Here is a 26,168-nt window from a genome sequence, read left to right as displayed (position 1 = left end):
ATTCCAGGGCAGGGCAACACGTTAGGCAAGTTTCCTCGCTCCACATTGCCTCCGTCTGTCTGACATCAAGTCCTGGATGAGAGCCAACTTTCTACAGCTGAATGTCAGCAAGGCTGAGACGCTCCTATTCGGCTCGTGCCAGTACCTCAGGCACTGGCAACATCAGCATCCACACTTGCACACTCCACCTCACCAAGCCAGGCAGGAACCTGGGCATCTTGTTTGACCCTCAACTGCCCTTTCTCCCCCACATCCGTGCCTTGACCTGCTCTGGCTTCCCCACCTCTGCAATATTGCTCGGCTCCGCCACTGCCTCACCCCTCAGGCTGCCAAAACCTTCACATACTCATTCGTCATCTCAAGGCTCAACTATGGAAACTCCCACCTTGTCGGCCTCCCCAACTCTTCGCTCCACAAGCTGCAGATCATCCAGAACGCTACAGCTCATGTCCTATCCTGCACAAGGCTCCATGACCCTATCACCCCCACCCTTGCCCGGCTCCACTGGCTCGCCATCCCTCAGAGAATAGAATTCAAAATTCTCGTCCTCACTTCCAAGGCCATCCACAGCCTTGCCCTCTCCTACATCTCTGACCTGCTGACCCCCCTATCAACCTGTCCATTCCCTCCATTCAGCAGCCTCTGGCCTGCTCCATGTCTCCCGTTCGATGTGCCCACCCTTTGGAACTCCATTTCACAATCCCTTCGCTTCGCTCCCTCTCTTGCCTTCGTCAAGGCATGACTGAAGACCCTCCTTTTCGACTGTGCCTTCAGCTGCCCTCCTACCCCCTCTGCCCTCCCTCATCCCAACCCTGCCCTCCCACGCTTGGGTCCTGATCCCTGACTGTTCAGCACCTTGGGACATCCTCCTGATGTAAAATTTGCTTTACAAATGTAATTTTGCTGCTGTTGTTTGCCTAGCAGTGAGCAGTAACCTGGTTGCCTGTCGATTGTTAGATTGCTTTCCGGGAGTAATAATCCTTTCAAATAAATAAATAATTTGGTCACTCACACCATGACTATTTGTGGGACACTGGCTGCCACGTTTTTGCTCACAAAATATAAAGTAAATTCACTTTACAGTATAGTCTGTGAGATGTCTCGAAGACCTGATAAGGCACTATATCAAATGCAAGGATTATTACTATGACTGGGGAAAGCATTCAATGTCAAGCGATGCCAGAATCTCAGGAGCTGGCTAAAGGAGTGATATATATATATATACACATAAACACACACATACACTAGCTGTAACTGTTGCAGTTTCGCTTGCAACCAAAAGATCTAATATGGAATGTAGATTGACACACAGACGGACGTTTTATCTTTACCTATATTCATCTGGGAGGGCTCGTGTGGGAGGACTCATTTTGGCCGCGCTGTTCTTTGAGTGGGCAACTCATTTTGCTGGACTATTGCAATCCTTTCAGCATTGAAGTGCAGCCGCGCTGTTCTTTGTTCTTCAGTTTCATTTAATGGGCCTTCTCTCTTTTGTCTCGCTGTGTTTCTTATCCTTGAAAGGTTTGATTTTCACTTAGGCATCTTTATACTGATAAATATAACTGTATAATTTATAATCACTGGGATGTCCTCCCGATGTGAAAGGCACTTTAAAAATGTAATGTTGTTATTGTTGCCGTGGTTTAGCTTTGTCTGCGTTCTTTATTTTGTTCCTGCTGTCGCTTGGCTATGTGACGCAGGAAGCCACTTTGGCTCGGGGGCCACCATGTGTAACTGCAGCGAAAAGCGCAAAACTGAAATACATTTTAGGTCATAACTCGTGAACAATAGGAGATACCTGAAACCAAATATGCCCGTGTCACTCCCAGTTGCAAGACCTTTCCTTTGAGGTATAATCATGTCTCTATGTCAATTGGTTATTGAGATCCTTCTTGCAGCCCAAACAGATATTGCCGTTTTATCAGTATAGATTATAATATATTAATGATGTGATCATGCTCTATATCAAATGCAAGGATTATTATTATTATGTTGGTGTGTCAGCCTGGCTCATTCGGTGGCACTCTCACCTCAGAGTCGGAAGGTTGCGGGTTCAAGCTGTGTTGTCTGTATTGTCTGAGGTGCCATCCTTCAGATGAGACATTAAACCAAGGTCCCTTCTACCTGTTCAGGTGGATGTTAAAGATCCCACGGCGCTTTTCGAAAAGAGAATGGAGTTTCTCTCTCCCAGTGTCCTGGCTGACAAATAAATTTGGTCATTCACTTCATAGTGGAGTCCTGGGGCTCAGTGGTTAGAGCACTCGCTTTGCAAGTGAGAGACCTGAGTTCAATTCCAGGCAGAGGGTGAAACCTTGGGCAAGTTTCCTTACTCCACACACCTAATAATAATCCCTCCAAAACCAAAAACTATAATAAATTGGTCATTTTCAATCTATGACTGTCTGTGGGACATTGCTGTGCGCAATTGGCTGCCGCGTTCGCCCACAAATATACGGTCAATTCACTTTACAGTCTATTCTGTGAAGCGCTTTGAGACGTCGAGAAGATGTGAAAAGCGCTGTATCAAATGCAAGGATTATTATCATCATTACAGTTGTTTGTGGGACATTACTGTGCGCAAATTGGCTGCTGCATTCAAACACCCACACAAAAAAAGCAGTCACTGCACTTTATAGTATACACTGTGAAGTGCTTTAAGACGTCCTCCTGATGCGGAAGGCACTGCATCGAAAAACAAGCATCATTATTATTTGTTATTTGCTTCCTTTAGTTGTGAGAGCTGTTGAGCCAGCGTGGAATTTCCCCAAAAGAATGTGTTAGGTCCAGAAATGGAGCCTTTTGGTTTCAGAATCAGTCGAATCTAAGCAGCTCAGGAAATCCTGCTACATTGTTGGTCATGGGGAATGTGGGGGAGGGTGAAGAGAGGAAGAGAAGAGAATTGGCTGCAAAAGATTAATATCAGCAAAAAGGCTCCGAGCAGGACTCCCAAGTCAGTTTAAGGTTACAGCTCGGAGTGTGAAAGGGAAATTAGTTTTTTTTCCCCCCCACCCAGAGGCTTATCAGAATATAATTAATCATAACAATAATAATTCTTACATTCAGCACAGCGCCTTTCACGTCAGGACGTCCCAAAGCGATTCACAGGATTCACTGTAAAGTGCAGTTGCTATCGTAATAATTAATAATAATCCTTGCATTTGAGAAAGCACCCGATCGCATCGTTGAACCTTCTCAAAGCACTCCCAGGGTTCATTGTAAAGTGCAGTGACTGTGTTTTGCGGTTGAATGCACACAGCAATGTCGCACAAACTGCCGTGAAGGTGAATGACAAATTTTATCTGGGGCATTGTTGGCCAGGACACTGGGAGAGAAACTTCCTTCTCTTTTCAAAGAGCGCTGTGTGATCTTTTAACATCCGCCTGAACAGACAGACGGGACCCTCAGTTTAACGTCTCATCTGAAAGACGGATGAATGTGCCTGACAGAGCTGTGTCAATTGGGACAGGGTGAGGGAGTAAAAATTGTTTTTTTTTTGTCAGTTGTGTGACTGACGCATGCGGAAACCCATCGCTGTGCTTAAGAGTATCCAAACCAGACTGAGAATTCCACACGTGACCTACACATGGAGATTTCCCTGTGTTTGTGTCTGGAGTGGAATACTGGAGTGCAACCAGCTAAAACAGAGTAGCTTGCCAATGATTGCACTGTCTGCTAAGCTTCCCTTTCATTGTCCCAACTAGGACCGGTCCTGTTAGCTCCACTTAACCCTGCAAGCCAGTGCGGGAAGAGTCTCTGTGACGGTGTGACTGACTGCCGATGAGCCAGTCTGGCTGATCTGTCATCAGCATTGTCCAGAGAAATAGATAAACACGAGCTGAGCTGGTACACAGTAGGAACAAGAGATTGGGATAAACCCTGCCTGTGGTCACCTCAACAACAGCAACAAGATTTCATTTACAGAGCGCCTTTCGCGTCGGGAGGACGTCCCAAGGCGCTGTACATTTGGGTCGGGACCCGAGCAGGGGGGAAATGTCAGGGTGAGGGGAGGGAAGGGAGGGAGTGAGGAGGGGATAGAGAGTCGAGAGGGGAGCTGAAGGCTCGGTCAAAGAGAAAGCTCTTGAGACCGGCCTTGAAGGAGGAAAGGGAGGAGGCGGCAAAGGCACTGGGGGATGGAGTTCCAGAGCCTCCCTTCTCTCCTTGGCGTGGTGTCAAACTCCACCATTGTTGAGCGTTCCAAGACGTTACCCCGTGTGAAGGACGCTATATAAATGCAAGTTGTTGTTGTAAGGAGGAAAAAACGCCAGCTATGAATGCAACGACTTGCATTTACACAGCGCCCTTCACGCAGGATAGCGTCTTAGAGCACTGCACAGAGGCGGGGCTGGACGCCGGGGGAGGTGATCATTGGCGGGGTTGAAGAGATAGATCTTTAAAAAAGTATTTGAAGAAAGATAAAGAAGGGGCGAGACAGAGAGCGTGAGGCGAGGAGGGCAATGAGTAAAAGGTCTAAGTCTGTAAGGCACCTTTCACATCACCTGGGCGGCCCAAAGCCCTTGACGTATTAGCTTACCCGGAGAGGAGTGTGCCACCTGCTGGCACCGATTGATCATAATAATAATAATAATCCTTATAATTGATATAGCGCCTTATCACGTTGTTGAGCGCTTCACACAATATACAGTAAAGTAAGTTGACCGTATTCTGCAGACGAAACGCGCAGCCAATTGCGCACAGCAGTGTCCCACAAACAGTCGTGCATCGAGTGATCAAATGAATATTATTTTATTATTTATTTAAAGGGATTATTATTATCCCCAGAAAGTGATCTGCCAATCGATTAACAACTGGGTTCCTGCTTACTGCTAAGTAAACAGAGGCGTATGGAGCAAGGAAACTTAAGATTTCGCCCTACCTGGGAATCGAACGCTTGCGAGACAAGTACTCTAACCACTACACTACACCTGACTGTGTGTTTTGTGAACAAAATGTGCTTTATTTAACACGAGGAATGCTTCAACGCTACCACAAACGCTTAGCCCGATTATCTTACCGCTGTACTGATGCGCTGCTTTGTGTAGAACCTGAACATCTCGCTCTCTGTGTCTCAGTGTTGGAAAGAAAAATCTCGATGAGGCAAACACGGGAGGAGCTGATCAGAAAAGGAGTGTTGAAGGATGGCTGTGAACGAGGTGGGTAATTGTCCCGTTGGGTGAGTGACTCTTGTCTATTTATTCGGGGATCAGCGGGTGTCTGGCACGTGTGGAAACCCATCGCCGTGCTTAAGAGTATCCAAACCGAGCTGAGAATTCCACGCGTCACCACCTACACATGGAAATCCCAGAGATAGAGTGTTGGAATGAAATCCCAGAGATAGAGTGTTGAAATGAAATGCGCTCTCTCTCCCTGGAGGGATGCCTCCTGCTGACCTAATTCCGGAAAGGGTTCGGCACAGGTGGGCAAGAGCCAAGGCATTAAACTATGGGTTAAAAAGCACGTCTCAAAATGTACCACTTTGACTGCGCTTTCGGTCATCTTTTCCGCTCCCCACCCACATCCAGCATCGCAAGGCGCTTTGAGACATCCTCCCGACATGCCGCGCAAACTTAAATTGTAAGCCAAGGCCCTGTTTGTCTGCCTGCCTAGGTGGGTGTTAAGTATCCCACAACATCAACGACATTTACACAGCGCCCTTCACATTGTAAGGATGTCCCAAGGCACTGAACAGTTAAGAGTTCCCATCCCAGCTGGGGCTTGGAATCAAGATGGGTGGAGGGTAGGGGGGAGTGAGAGTGGGAGTGTGGCTGAAGGCAAGGTCAAAGAGGAAGGTCTTGAGACTGGGGTTGAAGGAGTGGGGGGAGGTGGAGGGATTCGGGGATGGAGTTCCAGAAGGTATGAGCAGAAAGACAGGAGGTCCACCCATCAATGGAGCAGACGAGTGCCAGCCGAGCGGAGGGAGCGGGCAGGTTCGTATGGTGCTAAGAGGTTGCAGAGGTAGGGAGGAGCAAAACTGTGGAGGGCTTTAAAATTGAGGATGATTTCACGGCACACTTCAGAAATAGAAGAGAGCGTCCTGGGCAGCCGTGCGTCAGATAAATTGGCTGCGGCTGTTAGCAGTGACCTCGCTGTGAGGAGAATGGCAACGGTTATTACAATTGACAGTAAACTACTCAGAATGTGCTTTTGAGACGTTTTGACGTGCTGTGAATGTGAGAGTTTTTCTTCCTGTGGAGCCAAGTTACTGGTAATTTCACACAGCTAATAGGCCAAAGGGCCTCGTTTTTCTCTGGGTTTTTATTTCCCCTTTCTTCTTCCCCATGCATTTAATAATAATCCTAGCATTTGATACAGCGCCTTATCATGTGGTCGAATGTGGATTAACTGTATTTTGTGGGAGAAAAGCAGCAGTAAATTGTGCACACAACAATGGCCCACAAACATGGATTGAGTGACCATATTTTTTTTTGGTCGATTACTATCCCCAGAAAGTGATCCACCACTTGACTAACAAATTGGTTCCTACTTACTGCTGGGTAAACCGACGTGTGGAGCAAGGAAACTTGCCGAAGGTTTCACCCGGCCCGGGAATCGAACCCGTGCTCTGTGTGTCTGTGGTGCGTGTGTATGTGGGACATTTTTTTCCTCTCACGTTCCAACACACGTGCGCATCTTGCATACCGCAGGGGATTGGAAACTCCTCAGCGCAGTTTCTGAATGGGGTCTTTCATCCTATTACAGTCTTAAGAACATCCAGCTACTTTTATTCTAGGTGTTGCAAGAGGCGACCGCATGTGAACTTTACAGAGAGAGAGAGAGCGGCTTCTTTTGGGCTTTCAGTCACCCTGGCAACGTATCAATTATCCCCCATCGTCAGAACCTGTGTTCCATCACCGACTCACAGATTTGCTCTTTCAATTTCTGTTGTCATTTTAAAATATCAAACCTCTTTTTCTTCCCCCTCCCACCGCTCCCTCTCCCCATTAAACCGTGCTCCTGTGGAATGGAAGGAGAGTGGGTTCAAGGCGGCTGAACGTTGGGCCATGGCTGACTCACTGGTTCCTATAGCAACGCCTGTATTTGCTTCTACATAACAGCGTACACCATCGAATCCCTCGCAATGCGACCGTACAGTCACACTTAAGTTTACGGCACAGGGTCACGGGTCTGTGCTGGTGCTCACTCCCCCACTGGAGCCCTCTACTCTAATCCCATTTGCCTGCTCTTTCCCCCATCATGTTCAGGCTCTGGTCACGATCTTTCAATCCTCTTTGGATACTGGAGTGGTGCCAGAGGACTGGAAGGTTGCAAACCCCTGTACAAAAAGGGACAGAAGGATAAACCTGAGAACTACAGGCCAGTCAGTCTAACATCAGTAGTAGGGAAACTTCTGGAGACTATAATCCGGGACAATATAAATTCTCACTTAGAAAAATATGGTTTGATAAAGGATAGTCATCACGGATTTCTTAAAGGCAGATCGTATCTGACAAACCTAATAGAATTTTTTGATGACGTGACTGAGAGGGTGGATGAAGGTAGTGCAGCAGACGTAGTTTATGTAGATTTTCAAAAGGCTTTTGACAAAGTGCCACATAAGAGATTCTTAAACAAGAGAGAAGCCCACGGTATTAAAGGGACTGGGGCAACATGGATCCAGAACTGGCGAGAAACAGAAAGCAGAGAGTGGTAGTAAACGGTTGCTTTTCTGACTGGAGGGAGATGTGTAGTGGTGTCCCTCAGGGGGCGGTATTGGGACCACTGCTATTTCTGATCTATATTAATGATCTGGACCTGGATATAGGGAGCACAATTTCCAAATTTGCAGATGCTACTAAGCTGGGAAAAGTAGTTAATGGTGAGGAGGATAGCACCAGACTCCAAGAGGACTTACACAGATTGGTAAAATGGGCAGAAATGTGCAGATGAGGTTTAATGTGGAGAACTGCAAAGTGTTGCATTTTGGAAGAAAGAATGAGGAGAGGCAGTATTAGCTGATGGTACAATCTTAAAGTGGGCAAATGAACAGAGAGACCTGGGAGTCCACATAAGCAAATTTCTGAAGGCGGCAGGACACGTAGATAAAGATGTTTTTTTTAAAAAAAAGCATACGGGATACTAGGTTTTATAAATAGAGGCATAGAATTCAAAAGTCAGGAGGTTATGTTGAATATTTATAAAATGCTGGTTGGGCCTCAGTTGGAGACTGCATTCAGTTCTGGGCACTGCATTAAGGAAAGATGTTTGGGCATTGGAGAGAGTGCAAATGAGGTTTACCAGGAATGAAGGACCTTAGTTATGAGGAGAGGTTTAGCGAAACTAGGATTATTCTCCCTGGAGCAGAGAAGATTAAGAGGGGATCTAATAGAGGTTTTCAAGATCATGAGAGGAAACTGGGAATAACTGCTTCCACTGGCAGGTGGGTCAGCAGCCCGAGGACATCGATTTAATAATAATAAGATAGTTGTTAAAAGAAACCGAGGGGAGGTTAGGAATTTTTTTTTCACCCAGAGCGTTGTTCGGATCTGGAATGCATTACCTGAAAGGGTAGTGGAAGCCGATTCAATAACAACTTTTTTAGATGGGTATTTGAGGAGGACAAGATTGCCGGGTTATGGAGAGAAAGCGGGCCAGAGGGATTGAGTTGGATTGCTTTTTTCAGAGCTGGCGCAGACGATGGGCCGAATGGCCTCTTTCTGTGCTGTATGATTCTATGTCTGCTCTTTCCCCCATTGTATCTGTGCTGGAGCTCACTTCCCCACTGGAGATCTCTACTCTGATCCCATTTGCCTGCTCTTTCCCCCATCGTGTCTGTGCTGGTACTCATGCCACACTAATCTCCAGAAGGGAGGGCCAGTGCAGAGTAGGGATGAGAAAGTCTTGAAGCAAAGGTTGCAGACATTAAATGAGCTGCCTCTGAAGGTCACAGTTTGAGCCGGTCAAGGTATTGAATAAACAAATATTTGATGAATAAGGTTTTATTCCTTGTTCTTTCTTGGAATATTTTCAAATTGCTCTTCCAAGTAATGAACTAATAATGGACACTGCACTTCAACCTAACTCACTGTGAGCCTTGGGATTGTCCCCCTGATGTGGTAGGCGCTAAATTAATGTAATTGTTTATTGTGTGAAGCTCTTTGAGATATTCCATTAGCCGATCAGCCCCATCCTCGCCCGGATTCACTGGCTCCCCACCGCCCAGAGGATCGAATTTAAAATCCTTGTCCTCACTTTGAAAGCCCTCCACAGTCTTGTCCCTCCCTACCTCTGTAACATACTGAAACTTTACCAACCTGTCTGCTCCCTCCAATCTGCAGGGCTGGCCTACTCCACTATCGAAGGTCAGGCCATTAACCTTTCTGCCCGCCCACCCTCTGGGACTCCATCCTGGAGCCCCTTGTCCCCTCCCTCGCCTACTTCAAAGCCCGTTACAAGACTTTCCTCTTTGACCACTGCTTCGGCCATCATCCTTATCCTCCTCTCGACACCAACCCGAAGCTTGGTTGCAAACACTGGATTGTCCAGTGCCTTGGGACAAACTCCCATACAAATGCAAGTTGTTGGTGTTGATGTTGATGAGTTTGGTTCGTACATGGACACCAGATCATGGCTGCCCCAAAGTAACCCCTTGAATGTTTGTGTTTTGTTGTCAGATGGAGAGGGGCACAGGGCGGGGACAAAGAATGGCCTCCCTTCACCCATCAATATCGAGACGGTGACCAAGGAGCACCCGACGACCCCAGACACTGGTTGTTTGGCTGAGCAGACTGTGCCCACCCTAACACAGGTGGCAGGTATTCATCACAGAGCAATACAGAGCGACCGATGGAGCAACCTTCTTTATAACATCATCGGTGACCATGCTCTCAGCCATTACCTCCAGATCTTCCTGCCTCAATCCCTCTGCCTCACCCCCTCTTTACTCATCTTCAGATCTCACGTGAAGATTTCTCTTCGATCACCCCTACGGTCACCTCCCACTTCCTCACCCGGGCTCAGCGTTGGCTATTGCATTTCACCCACAAATACACAGTCAATTCACTTTACAGTATATCCTGCGAAGTTCTTCAGACGTAATGCAAGGATTATTATTATCGTTATTTAAGCCATTCTTCTCTGATTTCAGATCACTCTGCCGAGCCGGAGATGACAGGTGATTCATTCCCTCCTTCATTGACTCCGTCTCAACCTCCTTCAGAGGGACACTGTAAGGACATCCAGGACACATCATCTCCCCCTGGGCTGCCTGACATTCCCAGCAAACCCGAGGACCACTCGGAATCTCCTACCCGAACTTCACTCCCGACTAGGCTGGGTTCTGCTGAACCGTCCGAACCTCAGCCGGAGAAACCCGGGCAGATGAGAAAACCCGCCCGTGGAATTCCCGGGAACGTTTGTGTTTGTGACTGGGAAGCCATGCGACTTCCTGCCTCCTCTGACCAAGGACAGCACTTTCCTCGGGATGCTCCCATTCCTGATCCCGTCCGACCCGTCAAGCCTGAGCCAGAAACGGGAGAGATGGAGCGATCCGCCGGGAGCCTGGAACATTCTCAACAAGAAACTGGAGAAACACTAAAATGGTACGTGTGACTCAATGGGTGGGAACCTCACCTCTTGGTCAAGTGTTGTGGGTTCAAGTATACCTGACCTGTGGACAGGAAGACAGTGGCAATGCTCTCACACATGTTCGTGCTGAGTTGTGTTGCCTACCGGGAAGCTTGGAGGGAGTTCTTGATACCTGCCATCCACCAAGTGAGGGCTCAACCCCACCCTTGTTGGATATTGGAACCAACTGGTGACTATCTTCCTGGGGGTGGTGGTAAGTGGTGTCTCCTTGGAGTGGAATTGGCTCCAAGGTGACATCCTGAGCCAGTCGGGTCCACAGTACTCCAGGGCACTGCTGATGACAGCACGTTAGCAGGACGTGGAAGGGCAGACCAGTCACTGGGGGCAGGGAATCCTCCCACTCAGTTAGCATTAACCCTGCAACCAAAGCCCTTACAGGTAGGGTGGTCCTAGCTGGACAAACAGCGGGAAAGATTGCCAGGCAGTGCTATCAATGGCAAGCTATGTGGTTTTAGCTGGTTAGACTCCAGCACTTACTCCAATGCACACTCTGGGATCCCCAAGTCTCGGCTCTTGCCAACTTGCACCTAATACTCTCTGGAGTTAGGTCAGCAGCAGGCATCCCTCCAGGGAGAGAGTGCACATTCCATTCCAACAATCTATGTCTGGGATTTCCATGTGTAGGTGGGAGGCGTGGAATTCACAGCTCGGTTTGGATACTCTTAAGCACGGTGATGGGAGAAAGAGCAAGAGAATGGGATTAGAGTAGAGAGCTCCAGTGAGGGAGTGAGCACCAGCACAGACATGATGGGGTGAATGGCCTCAGTGTTCTGTAGTGACTATACATGGTGATAGTGACCAGCACTGGTCAATGATCTCACTTGGGCCTTGTTGTGGGCAGCACTTCTGACCAAAGCAACGTGACGAACGAGCACGGAGAGGGGAGGCAGGAGAGCCGGGTGCTGATTGATGATTCCACGCCCGTCGCCATCATCCCTCCCGCTGAATATCCCGAGAGCGTCAGCAGTGACTCTGACTCCGAGGGCCCGGTGCTGTACAGAGATGAGCCCGAGGATGAGGAGGACGATGAGTGTTTAAACAGTAAGATTCCACATTTACACACACGTATACACATACACGAACAGACATGCACATACAACAACAAAATGACATTTGTAAAGCAACTTTCATGTCAGGAGGATGCCCCAAGGCGCTGAAGAGTCAGGGATCAGACCCGAGCGTGTGGGGGGTCAGGGTTGGGGAGGGAGGACAGAAGGGGTCAGAGAGCGGCTGAAGGCACAATCAAAAAGGAGCGTCTTGAGTCGTGCCTTGAAGAAGGCAAGAGAGGGAACAAGGCGAAGAGATTATGGGATGGAGTTCCAAAGAGTGGGGGCAGAGAGGTTGAAAGCCCGGCTGGCGATGGTAAGGTGGGGGTGGTCGGGCGGGAGACATGGAGCAAGCCCGAGCCTGCTGAGCGGAGGGAGCGGACTGGTTGATTGGAGGTCAGCAGATCAGAGATGTAGGAGGCGGCAAAGCCCTTCCATAATGTTTTGCCCTGCCCGGGACCTGAACCCAGGTCCTCTTGCTTGTGAGGCGAGTTCTCTAACCACTATGCTATGGGGCTCCACTTAACTCTCTTGGCGTCTTTGTGTGTTTGGGGACTCTTGCCTCCCCTGGTAACCCTGAGTGACCTTTCCCGGCAGGCTCGCTCGCCAACAAGATCCGACGGAGAGACACGCTCGCCCTCAAACTCCGCAACCGGCCGACAAAGAGGGAACTGGAGGAGAAGAACATCATACCTCGGTCCTCAGATGAGGAGAGACTGGAGCTGAGGCAGCAGATTGGCACCAAGCTCATCAGGTACTGGCTGGGCTGGGGGCAGGGAGGGGTTAATCCTTCCATCGGGTCCAAGTCTCCTCTCAGAGCAAGCTGCATTTTTATTATTACTAATAATAACAATAATCAGCCTTGCCTTATCATGTCGTCACGACGCCTCAAAGCGCTTCAGAGGATATACTGTAAAAAGTGGATTGACTGTATTTTGTGGCCGAAAACGGACGCCGTTTTGATTATTTTGCACATCAAGTCTGACAAGCAGTCCAGCCTTTACTCCCCCACCCCTGCCCTTCACCCCTTTTTGATCCCAACCCACAGCTCGGGTGCCAACCCTCATTGTCCAGTGACTTGGGACGTAAGGCACTGTATAAATGCAGTTTGTAGTTGTTGTTGTTGGAGGACTGTTTGCTCGGGCAACGGGAGAAACTCCCTTCTCTTTTCTAACAGTGTCACGGGATCTTTTAAAGTCTATCCGAACAGGCAGATTGATCTTCAGTTTAAGACCAGTGGTGGCCAATCTTTATGGTCGGCACAACAAGATACAAGATTTTCATTGAATATTCCTTGATTCATGCCATAAATTGAGCAATATTAAATCGAGAAAAAATAGAATACACATTGCCAATCAAACACGGACTTACCTGGAGTGGTGTGAATGTTCGGGGGCCACTTCCGGCCGGTGTGCCATAGGTTGGCAACTCATACGAAAGATGGAACCTCCGACAAAGCAGTGATAAGATAGCAACTAGGGGGATCTAATACAACAACAGCTTGGATTTATATAGCCCCCTCCACATCGGACGGCATCTCAGAGCTTCACAGTAACGGATCCCGGGGCCGAGCCAGGGGGAGGGGGAAGAAGGTGACTAAATAGCGGTAGAAAAGAAAGGTCTTCAGCCAAGACCTGAAAATAGGAAGAGAGGGGTGAGGTGAAAGGAGTGAGGAAGGGAGTTCCAGAGCTTCGGGGTGTAGTAGCTGAAGGTACGGCAACCAATGGTGGAGTGGAGGATTCGGGGGACAAGGAGGAGGCCAGACCCAGTGGAGCGAAGGCAACGGGCACTGTTGTGAGGAGAGAGGATGTCAGAGAGGTCGGGGGGGTGCAGAGGAGTGGAGGGATTTGAAGACAAGAGTGAGGATCTTGAAGTCGATCCTCTCTGGGATAGTCAGCCAGTGCAGTCTGGCCAGGACTGTGGTACTCGGGGAGCGGAGTTTGGTGTGGGTAAGAATGCGGGCGGCAGAGTTCCGGATGAGAACTTAGGAGGAACTTTATAGAGAACTTAATAGAGAATTTAGGAGGAACTGCTTCACATAGAGGGGAGTGAGATTGCGGAACTCGTTTTCTGAAGTGGTGGTTGAAACATATAGTGCAGATACGTTCAAGAGGAAGCTGGACCTTCACATAAGGGAGAGGGGAATAGCAGGATGTGGGAGGGAGTAAGGAGTGGGTGGAGACTCGTGTGGATTACAAACACCAGCACGGACTGGTTGGATCGTGCTGGACAGTCTTTGTAATCTCTCCTCTCCCCCACCTCACCCCCTGTACTGCGCTGGAGCGTCAAGCTAGACAGTGGGGCTTGAACCCACAGCTTGCTAATTCCATTCCAAACACGTGAATTTCCACGTGTGGATGGGATGCTTGGAGCACTCGATTTGGTTTGAATGCTGTTAAACAATGTGATAGGTTTCCGTATAGGTCAGACAGGCGGGTGACCAGAAAAAATAACCTCAACAATTTTCTGACCCAGGGGTGACTTTGCTGCTATCAAAGCCTGGGATAATAATAATATCCCTTGCATTTGAGATAGCGCCTTATCACATCGCTGAGATGTCTCAAAGTGAAGGGATATATCGTAACGTGGATTGACTGTGTATTTTACGATGCACAGCAGTATCCCACACACAGCTATGAAGTGAATGACCAATTTTATTTGGAGGATTATCATTGGACAGACCCCGGGAGAGAGAAACTCCCTTCTCTTTTTGAATAGTGCCATGGGATCTTTAACAGCCACCTGAAAAGACGGCACCTCAAACAAGGCAACTCACCCCAAGTGTGCATTGGAGTGTCAGCTTCGACTGTGATTCTGACGTGGGGCTTGAACCCAGAACCTTCTGACTCCGAGGCGAGAGAGCCACCACTGCGCCAGGCTGACGCACAACAGGGTTATCCCTGTGCTGATCCCGCTCGCTGCTGTTTTCAGCAGCGAGTTGTGTGGTACAAGAGGAACGCTGTTGTTTGGTGGTGGTGTTTGTGGTGTCAGCTCGGCTCACTGGGTCGGTCAAATACTCACCCAGTCTAACCACAATCACAGCACCCTCTGTTGGCCAAGTGCGACGTCAGCCTGTTGGAGTTGCGTCATGTTGTTAATAACCCTAATGCTCTCCAGGGAAGCAGGATGTGTCCCTCTAGGGAGAGGGACCAATCTATCTCTGGGATTTCCATGTGTAGGTGGGATAATCATATAATAATAATAATGCTTGTGTTTGATATAGCGGCTCATCACGTCGTCGGGACATCCCGAAATGCCTCACGTTGGGTGATCTCAATGCTCGCTCAGACCACAGTCATCTCTGGTTACATTGGGCTTCATTGGCATTGGTGCTGCCCTTCATGCCAACAACAACAACTTGCACTTATACAGTTACCTTCACGCGGGGTAGTGTCTCAGAGAGCTTAACATCGGCAGAGTTTGCCTCCGAGCTGGAAAGAGAAAGTGGTGACCGTAGGCACGGTAGAAGAGGAAGTGTTATGTGTCTGTTGTGTTTGGAGAACTTTCTTTGTATGAAATGGCTCTATTGTCATTGTTGATTCACTTCACTTTCTGCCTCCCTGCTCTGACTGCTCACTAATAACAGTAATAATCCCTACATCCCTCAAACAGCCACAAAGTGAATGACCAATTTTATTGGGGGTGGGAGGGGGAGGAGGGGGTTTGCAGCAATCAATGGATTGTTGGCAGTCAGTGCAGAGACAATATAGGAAGATGGGGAGACTTCAACTCATCATGTCTGTTTGGCCAGTTTAGTAGATCCTGTGTCAGTCTGGCTCAGTCGGTAAAACTCTTACCTCTGAATGAGAAGATTATGGGTTCAAGTCCCACATAGTCCGTACTTGATGTTCCAATGCAGCGCTGGGGGTGTGCTGCATTGTTGGAGGTGCTGTCCTTTGGAGGTGTTGTAGGCTCACTGTTGTGAAGGTCAATTACAGGATGGAGACTAGGAAGCATTTATTTATAGTGAGGATTTGTTTACAGTTTGGAGCAGGGTAGTCGAGTGGTTGAAGCCAGGGCATTTGTGGTAGTGTTAAAGAGTTCCTTGTGTTAAATAAAGCACATTTTGCTCAGAAAACACACAGTCAAGTGTAGTGTAGTGGTTAGAGCACTCATTTCGCAAGCGAGAGGACCCGGATTCAATTAATAGTAATAGTAATAATCCTTGCATTTGATATAGCGCCTTATCACATGGTCGAGACGTCTCAAAGCACTTCACAGGATATACTGATATACTAAAGAAGTTTTGACTGTGTGTATTTTGTGTGTTTGAAATTGGCAGCCAATTTGCACACAGCAGTGTCCCACAAACAGCTATGGATTGAGTGACCAATTTTATTTGGGGGATGGTTGGCCAGGACGCCGGGAGAGAGAAACTCCCTTTTCTTTTCGAATAGCGCCGTGGGATCTTTAACGTCCACCAGAACAGGCAGATGAAGATCTCTGTGTGCAATTGGTTGCTGTTGGTTGAGCCCGGTTTAACATCTAAGGAAGGCACCTCTGACAATGAAACACACCCCTAGCACTGCATAGGAGTATAGATTTTTATATATATATATAATATGTGTGTGTGTGTATGTATGTGTGCATGTGTTAACCGTAGCAAGGGAACAAAACAGAGTTTAAAAAAGCGAGAGGTCAGATGAGCCAGGGAAAGGTAATGGAGGAGAGAGGGAAGGGGGGAGACTGAAAAGAAAAAGTGAGGGGGGTGGGAACGAGAGGGTAGGTGGGAAATAGAAGGGAGCGATGAAAGATAAAAGTGGGGGAGAAAAAGAGGGATAGATGGGGGCGGGGGAAGAGAAATGGGAAAGGAGGCGAGAAGGTGGAGCGTTTACTTTCCATGGTCAGTGTTCCTTGGCTTCTCTGTCTTGACTTCATCAATCGCAGTTGCACAGGAACATGTCCCTGCTGTTTGTCCCTCTCCCTCACCTCAAGGTCCAGGTGCAAACTCAAGCACACACACGCACAGACACACACAATCACAGAGACACACATACACATGCACACAGACACATAGACAAAGAGACGCACAGACACACACATGGAAAGGCACAGAGACACACACACACACACACAAAGAGATGCTCAGAGACACGCATAGACACACACACACACACGCACAGACACACGCGTGCTCTGCCTCCCAGTGTCGTGGGAATTGGCTGTGACTTTTAAGAGGGAAAGATTGACAATAATCACAATAATAAGTGCTAATGAATATGATGTGGAGCCTGTGTTGTCCCGGAGATGAGCCAGGCTGCGTTTGTCTGGCTTCCGCCCTCACAGTGGCTTTGTGAGTGACGTGTCATGGGAGTGGGAGGGCAGTGTGGGCGGCCGGTGATGTACGTGGTGAGTGATGCGATGAGAAACAGACTCTCGCTCTCAATCGCTTGCTCGCACGTGCTCGCCCGTCCTGACCTGCACACGCACAAACACACACACTCCCTGATGCATACACACAAACATGTACACTCCCTGACACACTGACACGCACACTGACACGCACAGTGATGTTTTGTGAAGTTGTGTGAAAGTGCACGCTTTCCCCAGGGAGGGGATTGAGTTAAGATTGTGTGTGAATGTGTCCCGGAAGGAGGCTGAGATTGAGTGTGTATGAGTGTGCGTCCGGGGAGTAGCTGAGGGTGTGTGTTGAGTGTATGTGAAAGAAGTTGAGTGTGTGTGTGTGTGGGAAGGGACCCGAGGTCCAGTGTGTGTGTGTGGGTGAAGGGATCTGAAGTTCAGTGTGTAGTGTGTGTGATTGGCGAGGGAGCTGAGGGTGCGTGTGAGTGAGTGTGTGTTTGTGTATCTGGGAAGGGAGTTGAGGGTGTATTCTGTGTGTGTGTGTGTGAAAGGACCTGAGGTTCAATGTGTGTGTGTGTCTGTGTGTGTATGAGAGAGAGAGAGAGAAGGGAGCTGAGGTTCAGTGTGAACGTAAGGTTGTTGAGGGAGTTGAGGGTGTGTGCACTTGTGTGTGAAGAGAGCTGTGGTTCAGTGTATATTGTGTGTGTGTGTGTGAGGTTGGCGAGGGAGCTGAGGGTGTGTGTGAGTGAGTGTGTGTGAAGGGAGCTGAGGTTCAGTGTGTGTGTGAGTGAGTGTGATTGGAGTTGAGGTTCAGTGTTTGTGAGGTTGGTGAGGGAGCTGTGGGTGAGTGGGTGGGTGGACAGAACGGGGAAACACTGCAAAACACCAGCCAGCTGCCAACCACACAATCCCCCACACACCCCAGCCAGAGAGTTCAGTGCCTGAATTTCAATAGACTTCATTAAAACAACATTCTCTCTGTGTGTCTGTGGTGTTAATGGAAATCCTGTCACAGTAACCACGGGTTATGACACTTGGGAGCTGTGTTTAGAGCAGAAATCTCCCACCCGCCCACATCCCTCCAGCGCTGTGATAATGTACATTTTAATGAGCGTGGTAGGGACTGTACCTGATGGGTATTTCTGTTCACCAAACCAAGCTGAGAATTCCATGCACTCCACCTACACATGGAAATCCCGGAGATAGGTTGTTAGAATGGAATGTGCGCTCTCTCCCTGGAGGGACTCATCCTGCTTACCTAATCCCGGAAAGTATTAGGCGCAGGTTGGCAAGAGTCGAGGCTTGGGGACCCCAGAGCGTGTGTTAGGGTAACTGATGGAGTCTAACCAGCTAAATCCACATAGCTTGCCATTGATATCACTGTCTGGCAAGCTTCCCCGCTGCTTTCCAGTGCCTTAGGTCTTCCTCCTGACGTGAAAGGCGCCATACAAATGTAGTATTGTATTGCTTGTCCAGCTAGTCCACCCTACTTATTAGGGCTTTGGCTTGCAGGGTTAACAGGAGCAGGATGATTCCCTGCCCAGTGCCAGGTGCTTGAAATAAAAATAACTTCACCTGCGATCATTTCCCATGCAGAAAATGAATCTGGCAGCCTTAACCCTTACCCCCCCTGCATAAGCTTTCTATTCTGCTCAGTCGGGTGTCTGACACATGCGGAAACCCATCACCATGCTTAAAACTATCCAAACCAAACTGAGAATTCCCCAAATGTATGTCACCCACACTTGGAAATTTCCCTCTGTCTCTTTTTGGAGGGATGCCTACCTTACCTGCTTACCTAATTCCGGAGAGTATCCTAATGTCCCTTCGCCTCGCCCCATCCCTTGACTCCTTCAAGGCATGTTCTCGAGACCCTCCTTTCAACCGTGCCTTCAGTCACTCTCCTATCACCGAACTCCCTGCCATCCACCCCTCCTAATCCCAACCCCCAGCTCGGATCCAAATCCCTAACTGTGCAGCGCCTTGGAATGGCCTCCCGATGTGAAAGGCGCGATACAATTGTAATCTGTTAATGTTTGTCATTGTTTTATTGGGTGAGTGTTGGTGACAGCCAAAGTTTTGGGGACAAGTTTTGGGGACCACAGTGTGCATTAGGGGTACTACTGTGTATTTGTGGGCGAATATGGCAGCTAATATGCGCACAGCATTGTCCCATAAACAGCCATGGTGTGAGTAAGTGACCAATTTTATTTGGGAGGTTTGTTGTCCAGCACTTCGGGAGGGAGAAACTCGTTTCCTTTATGTTTTGAGTTGTGTCATGGGATCTTTTAATATCTACCTGAACAGGCAGACAGGAGCTCGGGTTAATGTCTAATCCGAAGGACGACATCTCCGACAATGTAATACCTCCACCCCCCCCTCCCCCCCCACCCTCCGCACTGCTTTGGAGTGTCAGCTTAGACTATGTGATTCTGGGGAGACTGGCAAGGCGAGTGTTTGAGAAAACTAGGCGAGACTTGACGTGAAAGGCGCTGGGTCAAATGCAAGCACTATTATTAAATATTAATCATTAATAAATTAGGACTCTTCAACCTTGAAAAGAGAAATCTCGGAGGGGAAACTATTTTTTCAGTCAGCCGGGTGTCTGAACATGTGCGGAAGGAAACCCATCACTGTGCCTAAGAGCATCCAATCCAAACTGGGAATTCCATGTATCCCACTACACATGGAAATCCCAAAGATAGACTGTTGGAATGGAATGCGCACTCTCTCCCTGGAGAAGTCCTGCTTACTTAATTCCAGAGAGTATTAGGCGCAGGTTGGCAAGAGCCAAGGCTTGGGGACTTCCTTCATGATCTGTGTTGATGGCAATTCTGTGACGCTCCCTAACGGAGAGGGTGTTTTAAAGATGTAAGCATATTAACCCTTGAAAATAGCTCCGTTCTTTCAAACCTTGTTCCCTCTTCCCTCCTCTTTCCCCCCATCCCTACACACTCCAAAGACTGGAGGGAAGAGTAAAGATTTACTTGTCACCTCTCCACCTCTACTGTCCCCCACCCACACACACCAACGCACACATATTATCCTCATCCAAAGACTGGGTTTGTAAAAGCTGAATGTGGGACTGAGTCTTGCTGATCCGGGAGGTCCCAGGTTACAATGCCCCCCTCGCCCATGCTGGGTTTGAGATTGTAGGTTCAAACCCCACGTCGGGACTTTGAACTCACTGCTGTTGTCTACACTGATGATCCAGTGCAGTGCAGGAGGGGACGCTGCAATGTCAGAGGTGGCTGTCCTTCGGGTGAGACGTTAAACCCAGGTCCTGCTGCCGGTTCAGTTGGATGTTAGGGATCCCATGGCACTATTCCAAAAGAGATGGGAGTTTCTCTCTCCTGGTGTCCTGGCCAACAATCCCCCAAATAAAATTGATCACTCACTCTATGGCTATTTGTGGGACATTGCTGTACGCAAATTGGCTGCTGCGTTCACAAAATAGTCACTGAACTTTACAGTAAATGCTGCGAAGCGCTTTGAGATGTCTCGACAACACTGTATCAAGAGCAAGGATTATTATTTATTACATTAAAAATGCAAGGGCTATTTATTATTATAAAACTTGCGCAAAACAGGTGCTGCCCACACTTGCCCTCAAATCGAACAGTCACTACACCTGACGGCATTACCGGTTGAAGCTCTTTGAGATGTCTCAGGGGGTATGGGGGGGGGGGGAAGTTTCCAAGTATTTAGAGTGAGGAACGCTTTGTTGTACGGATAGAAGCACCAGCCTTTGTGAGTCAGAGTTTGACACAAACGTGCCTGCGAATCACGTGGATATAATAATTTTAATTGAGCTTCAAACCTCCAAAAAATGGCTTGTGACCTCCCCTTAACTCCTCTCTCCTTCCCCCTCTCCCCCACCGCCCCTCCTCTCTCCTTCCGGAAGCGTCAGAGCTCAGCACAAGGGTATATATGCTGTGTGGCAGGTCTGCAAATGAATCACTGCAACAGAGAGAGACACACACACACTGTCACTCGCTCACAGATACACACATACACAGCTCTTCTGCAGAGAGAGAGAGATACAACGGCTTTCAGGGCATCTCCATCGACTCTGCCACTGACTCCTGCACCCGAACCAGCAGCGAACGCAGAAAGATACAGAGAGAGAGAGAATTTATATCCGAATAGGAAAATGGTGCATTACTCAATTGTGATTGTATTCGGCAGGAGATTGAGCCAAAGACCAACTCTGGAAGAACTGGAACAGAGGAATATCTTGAGACGTTAGTACTTTTGGATTTTATACATTGCAGTTGTTATAATTTACTGTATGTGTGTGTAATAAATATATATGAATGTATCTATAGAATATGTACATGTGTGCACGTCCGTGTGTATGAATATATATGAATGTGTATCTATAATATATATATGTGTAGATATATATGCTGTGAATATATGGTTTATGGATGTGTGGGTGTGCAGTATGAGATGTATGTGTTTATATAAATATGTCTGTGTGTGGGTGGATGTCCGTCTGTATAAATGTACATGATGTGCATATATGATGTGTGTTTAACATACATTCACATGTTTGTGATGTGTGTGTCAGTCAGTGCGTGTGTTGTATAAGTGTGTGTGTTTAAGTATGAGTGTAGGTAGTGTGAGGAATGCAAAGTGCTGAGAAGGGTTACCGCAGTGTAAATCACCCTGACAACAGGGAATCACCCAGGGAATGAGCTTTCCTGCAGGAATCCCCCCACAGACGTCACACAAACCCTCCGTGCATTGCTCGCCGCTCACCCACCACAGCCCCGGGCTGAGCAGGGGTTCTCGCCGGTCAGTGTGATGTATGTGGGGGTCCCTGCAGGAGATACCATTCGCATCCCGGCGGCTTATACTGTAACCGGGAGCATCGCTCACACTGCCGCTTGTCACCGTGTGTCTCGGAGTGTGAATGTGTGCGCGCGTGTGTGTTTAAGTGTGTGTTTCTGCATGTCTGTGTATGTGCGGCTGTCTGTCTGTGCGTGTGTGTGTGTGTGTGTGTTTATGTGAGTGTCTGTGTTCAAGTGGGTGTTTATGTGAGTTTGAGTGTGACAGCGTGTCTCTGAGTGTGTGCAACCGTGGGTGAGTGTGAATGTGAGTGTATCTGTGTGTCTCTGAGTGGTTGAGTGTGAGTGAGTGAGTGAGTGAGTGCATCTGTGTGTGTTCTGCTCAATATAAATGAATCCCCCCCCAGTTCACAGTGCTCTGCAGGAATTAGAATGAACAGATTGTAGGTGTCGTTACATATCTCTAGCTCCAGCAGCTGTTTGCATAGTCACACGGGTTTCACTGTGAGACGCAGATTTTTAACCCAGCTGATTTCAAGTCGGATTATTTCAAGGGAATATTTCTGTGCGTTATCATGCGGGAAGCCCATCAGATTGAATTTCGTTTGATTTTTTCATTTTGCTTTTTGCCGGAGTGGGGTGGCGGGAGGGGAGGGGGGGGGGGGGGGGGTGAGGAGGTGGGGGGAGAATTTGCCAGAGTGGGGAAAAAATAACAAGCAGTGGGAAGGTGGGGAACGAGTTAATTTTTTCAGTCTCCGAAAAAAGGGACGTTTTAAACCACCAGCAGGAAGAATGTCAAAGCTTTCTGAGTTAAAAACAGAACCTGCCATCGCAATTACATTTCTGCAGAAGGGCAGTCCCACAGGGGCAGGAGAGAGATTAATACATGCATTTGATATTGCACCTTATCACGTCATCGAGACGTCTCAAAAGTGCTTCACACAATATACTGTAAAGTGGAGTGACTGTATATTTTGTGAATTGACTGTATCCTGAGATTGAGGACTTCAGAACTGATGTTGGGGTTGGGATTGGGGGGATTTCCTCTTTGGCTGATGTTTTTTCAGTGATGTGCAGACCCCCATCACCACCTCCCTCCCTCCCTCACCCCACGACCGCCCGCTGCAATTTAATTAATTTGATTTCTAAGTGCACCCCTCAGCTCGGTGTATGTTTCGGGGTATTGCTGGGCTGAAGAAATAGAGGGGGCAGATAAAAGGGGGGGTGGCAGAGGGAAGGGTGGGGGGTTCGAGTGTTAATACCCTCAGTGCTACATCACTCCCTTCTCCCTCCCTCCTTCACTCTCTCACCCTCCATCCCTCTCTCTCGCTCCTTCACTTTCTCTCTCTCTCTCCATCCCTTGGCTGCCGAGTTCCGCCCAATATATGGTCAACTCACTTTACAATATATTATGAGAAGCGCTTTGAGATGTCTCAACGATGTAATATGACGCTATAACAAATGCAAGAATTATTATTATTATTACATAAGTGAAAGTGGGAATAACAGTAATATTCCTTGCATTTGATATACGTGTATACGTCCCCCTGCTCTCCCCCCCTCTCTCTTTCTCTCTCACTCAGTCTCTCTCTCCCCACCGCCCCCTCTATGTGTGGGAACCACCTATGAAGCTTCCTCGATTGCAGTATCGATCTCTAAACATCCGTCACTGAGGTTCCCTCCTGACGTACCTCGCCAGCTGGAAACCTCAGCGGCTTTTAACCCCCTCGCAGCCTCCGCCCACCCTCTTCCCTTCACGGCTTCCCTCGTTCCATCCCAATAGTTTGTTTTTTTGAAATTTCCCTTTCCCCGCCGATACCAAAGAGATGGGGAGAAGGGTGGGGGGGTTCATGGGGGTGGGCGAGGGTTCAGATGAAGGAGACCTCGCAGCCCATTTGATCTCACATTTTCAGCTGAGTGGGACCATCGCTATTGATTTAAAAAAAAAATTCTAATAATTTTAAAAAATAATCATTTGGTCACTCAATCCACTGCTGTGTGCAATTGGCTTCCGCATTTCACCCACAAAATGCACAGTCAATCCACTTTACAGTATATCCTGTGAAGGGCTTTGAGACGTCTCAATGATGTGATGAGACACTATGTCAAATGCAAGGATTATTATTATTAAGATATCACATGAATGCTGGATTGAGAGTCGGGAGGGGGGAGGGGGAAATGCTTGGTGTAACATGTACTGACAGAGGGATTTCGCAGCTGACATGTTAACGTTCCCTTTTCCTGTTGTTTAAACAGAACGAAATGAAGAGGAGGAACATGAGGAGAGACTGGAGATCAGGAGGAGGCTGATCCGAAAGGTAAGATCGCTGGCTCAGTTTAACTTGTGTTGCGACTTAACTCTGGTACAGGGTCTCACATCCCGGCATTTCCAAATTTCCAAGCCCCCTCCCACCAGATCCCACTCCCCATCCACCCTCCACCGGGCCCTAACGTGGAATAATGACTGGAATAATTTCAGCCCTCAATATTACCGATCTGATCGAGGAGAAGGGGAATTGTTGATGTCCCAATCCATGTGCATGATTATGGGGAATGGATTTAGAACAGAGAGCTCCAGTGGGGGGGAGTGAGCAGCAGCACAGACACGATGGAGAAAGTGCAGGGGAATGGGATTGGAGTGGAGAGCTCCAGTGGGGGAGCGAGCACCAGCACAGACGTGATGGCTGTTGTATGATTGTAATCTGTTAATGGTCACAGCCTAGCCTCTCTCACACTCTGTCTCTGTCTCCCTCTCTCTCTCACAGCTCAGTCTGAGGCCCACAGTTGCTGAGTTACAAGCCCGGAGAATCCTTCGCTTTAACGAGTATGTGGAGGTGACTGAGGTGCAAGATTATGACAGGAGAGCAGATAAACCATGGACCAGGCTCACGCCAGCGGACAAGGTGAGCACGGACCAGAATATTATTATAATAATCCTAGTATTTGATACAGCGCCTTATCCCGTTGTTGAGACATCTTAAGGCGCTTTACAGAATATATTGTAAAGTAGATTGACTGTGTATTTTGTGGGCGAAACATGGCAGCCAATTGCGCACAGCAGTGTCCCATACACAGTCATGGATTAAATGACAACATTTTGTGGGGGGTGGCGGGGGAAAAGAGGATTATTACCCACGGAAAGCGATTCACCAATCGACTAACAACCGGGTTCCTACTTACTGCTCGGTAAACAGAGGTGTGTGGAGTAAGGAAACTTGCCTCAGGTTTTGTCACACCCGAGAATCGAACCCAGGTTCTCTCGCTTGCGAGACGAGAGCGCTAACCACTATGCTACAGCACTCCAGTTATTATGTACCCCCGCTTGTATTCCAATGTTGTGTAAAGGATAACGTGTTGTACAGTCGTGTGACGTGTGTGTCTCTCTCTCTCTCCCTCGGTTGCTACCAGGCTGCGATTCGCAAAGAGTTGAATGAGTTTAAAAGCCGGGAAATGGAAGTCCATGAAGAGAGCAAACATTTAACCAGGTGAGCGCCACAGCCAACCTCAACCCGTCCATCTCAGTCACTGTTTCTCGCACCCTCCGTTCCACCGTCGGTGGCCGTGCTTTCAGCCACTGCGCCCCGAAACACTGGAACACTCTCCCTCAATCCATTCGCCTTGCCCCCTCCTCGCGCATCTTCAGATCATGCCTGAAGACCTTCCTCCTCGACTGGTCACCTCTCCCTCCCCCCCAGGCTCGGTGTCATGCTCCTCCCCCGTAAAGCGCTCTGGGACTCTAACCTGCGCGAGGGGCGCTATATTAATGCAAGTTCCTGTTGATGTTCTTATGAAGCCCCCAGAGTGAACAGTTCTGATGATTTCCCTCCCCTCGTCTCGTTGCAGGTTCCACCGCCCTTAAAGTCTGGCCGCCGCAGAATTGTGGAGCGATTTAAGACGACCGGAATGAAAAGCTGACACACACTCGGAGAGAGAGCGAAAGTCAGATTTAAGGCGTGCTCCGTGCATGCACGTGTGTTTCTCCCCTGCGCTCTCCCTCTCGCCACGTAATTAACACGTCAGCGGGAGAAGCGACAAAGCAAGGAGAGAGGGAGGGGGGGAGGGAGGGAGGAGGGCTGGGGGAGAGAGATCCTCCCCTCAGGAGGACGGGAAGAGATTGTTTTAAATGTCTATTTTAGTCTTTTTTTTTATAAAAAGATTCTTTTTTTTAAAAAAAAAACCCGACACTTTGGCCGTGAACAACACAGCCGGCGTTTAGTTTAGTTTCGCCTTTCGTTGCGTTTTTGTGTGGAAATGCGAGCAGATTGCGTGTGTGAGCAAGCAAGATGGGGCTTTTGTACTGGGAGTCGCGCTAAACCGGGATTCCCGCTTTTTTTCCCGGAGAGCTCCCGGCCTTTTCCCGCCTGTCTCCCAAGGGAGTTGGAAGAGTGGCTGGAACGTATCCCACCCGACGCTCCAACTGCCCAGTGATGTTCCGGGAATTCTCACA

The 26,168-nt window shown here is 48.5% G+C and overlaps 1 protein-coding gene across 1 annotated transcript in view; it reads left to right on the top strand.

Annotated features, from left to right (window-relative positions):
* Positions 1-25,898, top strand: part of phactr2 (phosphatase and actin regulator 2) — a 47,950-nt gene extending 22,052 nt beyond the window's left edge. The window contains exons 3-12 of the mRNA XM_042333386.1: positions 5,070-5,150; positions 9,609-9,749; positions 10,082-10,535; positions 11,423-11,622; positions 12,225-12,381; positions 21,117-21,172; positions 23,978-24,039; positions 24,487-24,624; positions 25,130-25,206; positions 25,565-25,898. Coding sequence (XP_042189320.1) covers positions 5,070-5,150; positions 9,609-9,749; positions 10,082-10,535; positions 11,423-11,622; positions 12,225-12,381; positions 21,117-21,172; positions 23,978-24,039; positions 24,487-24,624; positions 25,130-25,206; positions 25,565-25,580 — 1,382 coding nt within the window. The 3' untranslated portion in view covers positions 25,581-25,898. The remainder of the gene's footprint in view (positions 1-5,069; positions 5,151-9,608; positions 9,750-10,081; positions 10,536-11,422; positions 11,623-12,224; positions 12,382-21,116; positions 21,173-23,977; positions 24,040-24,486; positions 24,625-25,129; positions 25,207-25,564) is intronic.
* Positions 25,899-26,168: the final 270 nt, after the last annotated feature.

The sequence above is a fragment of the Callorhinchus milii genome, unplaced genomic scaffold (genome assembly GCF_018977255.1).
Source record: "Callorhinchus milii isolate IMCB2004 unplaced genomic scaffold, IMCB_Cmil_1.0 Scaffold3, whole genome shotgun sequence".
NCBI lineage: Eukaryota > Metazoa > Chordata > Chondrichthyes > Chimaeriformes > Callorhinchidae > Callorhinchus > Callorhinchus milii.
The sequence above is the reverse complement of the archived record's forward strand: the minus strand, read 5'-3'. Positions and strand labels throughout refer to the sequence as shown.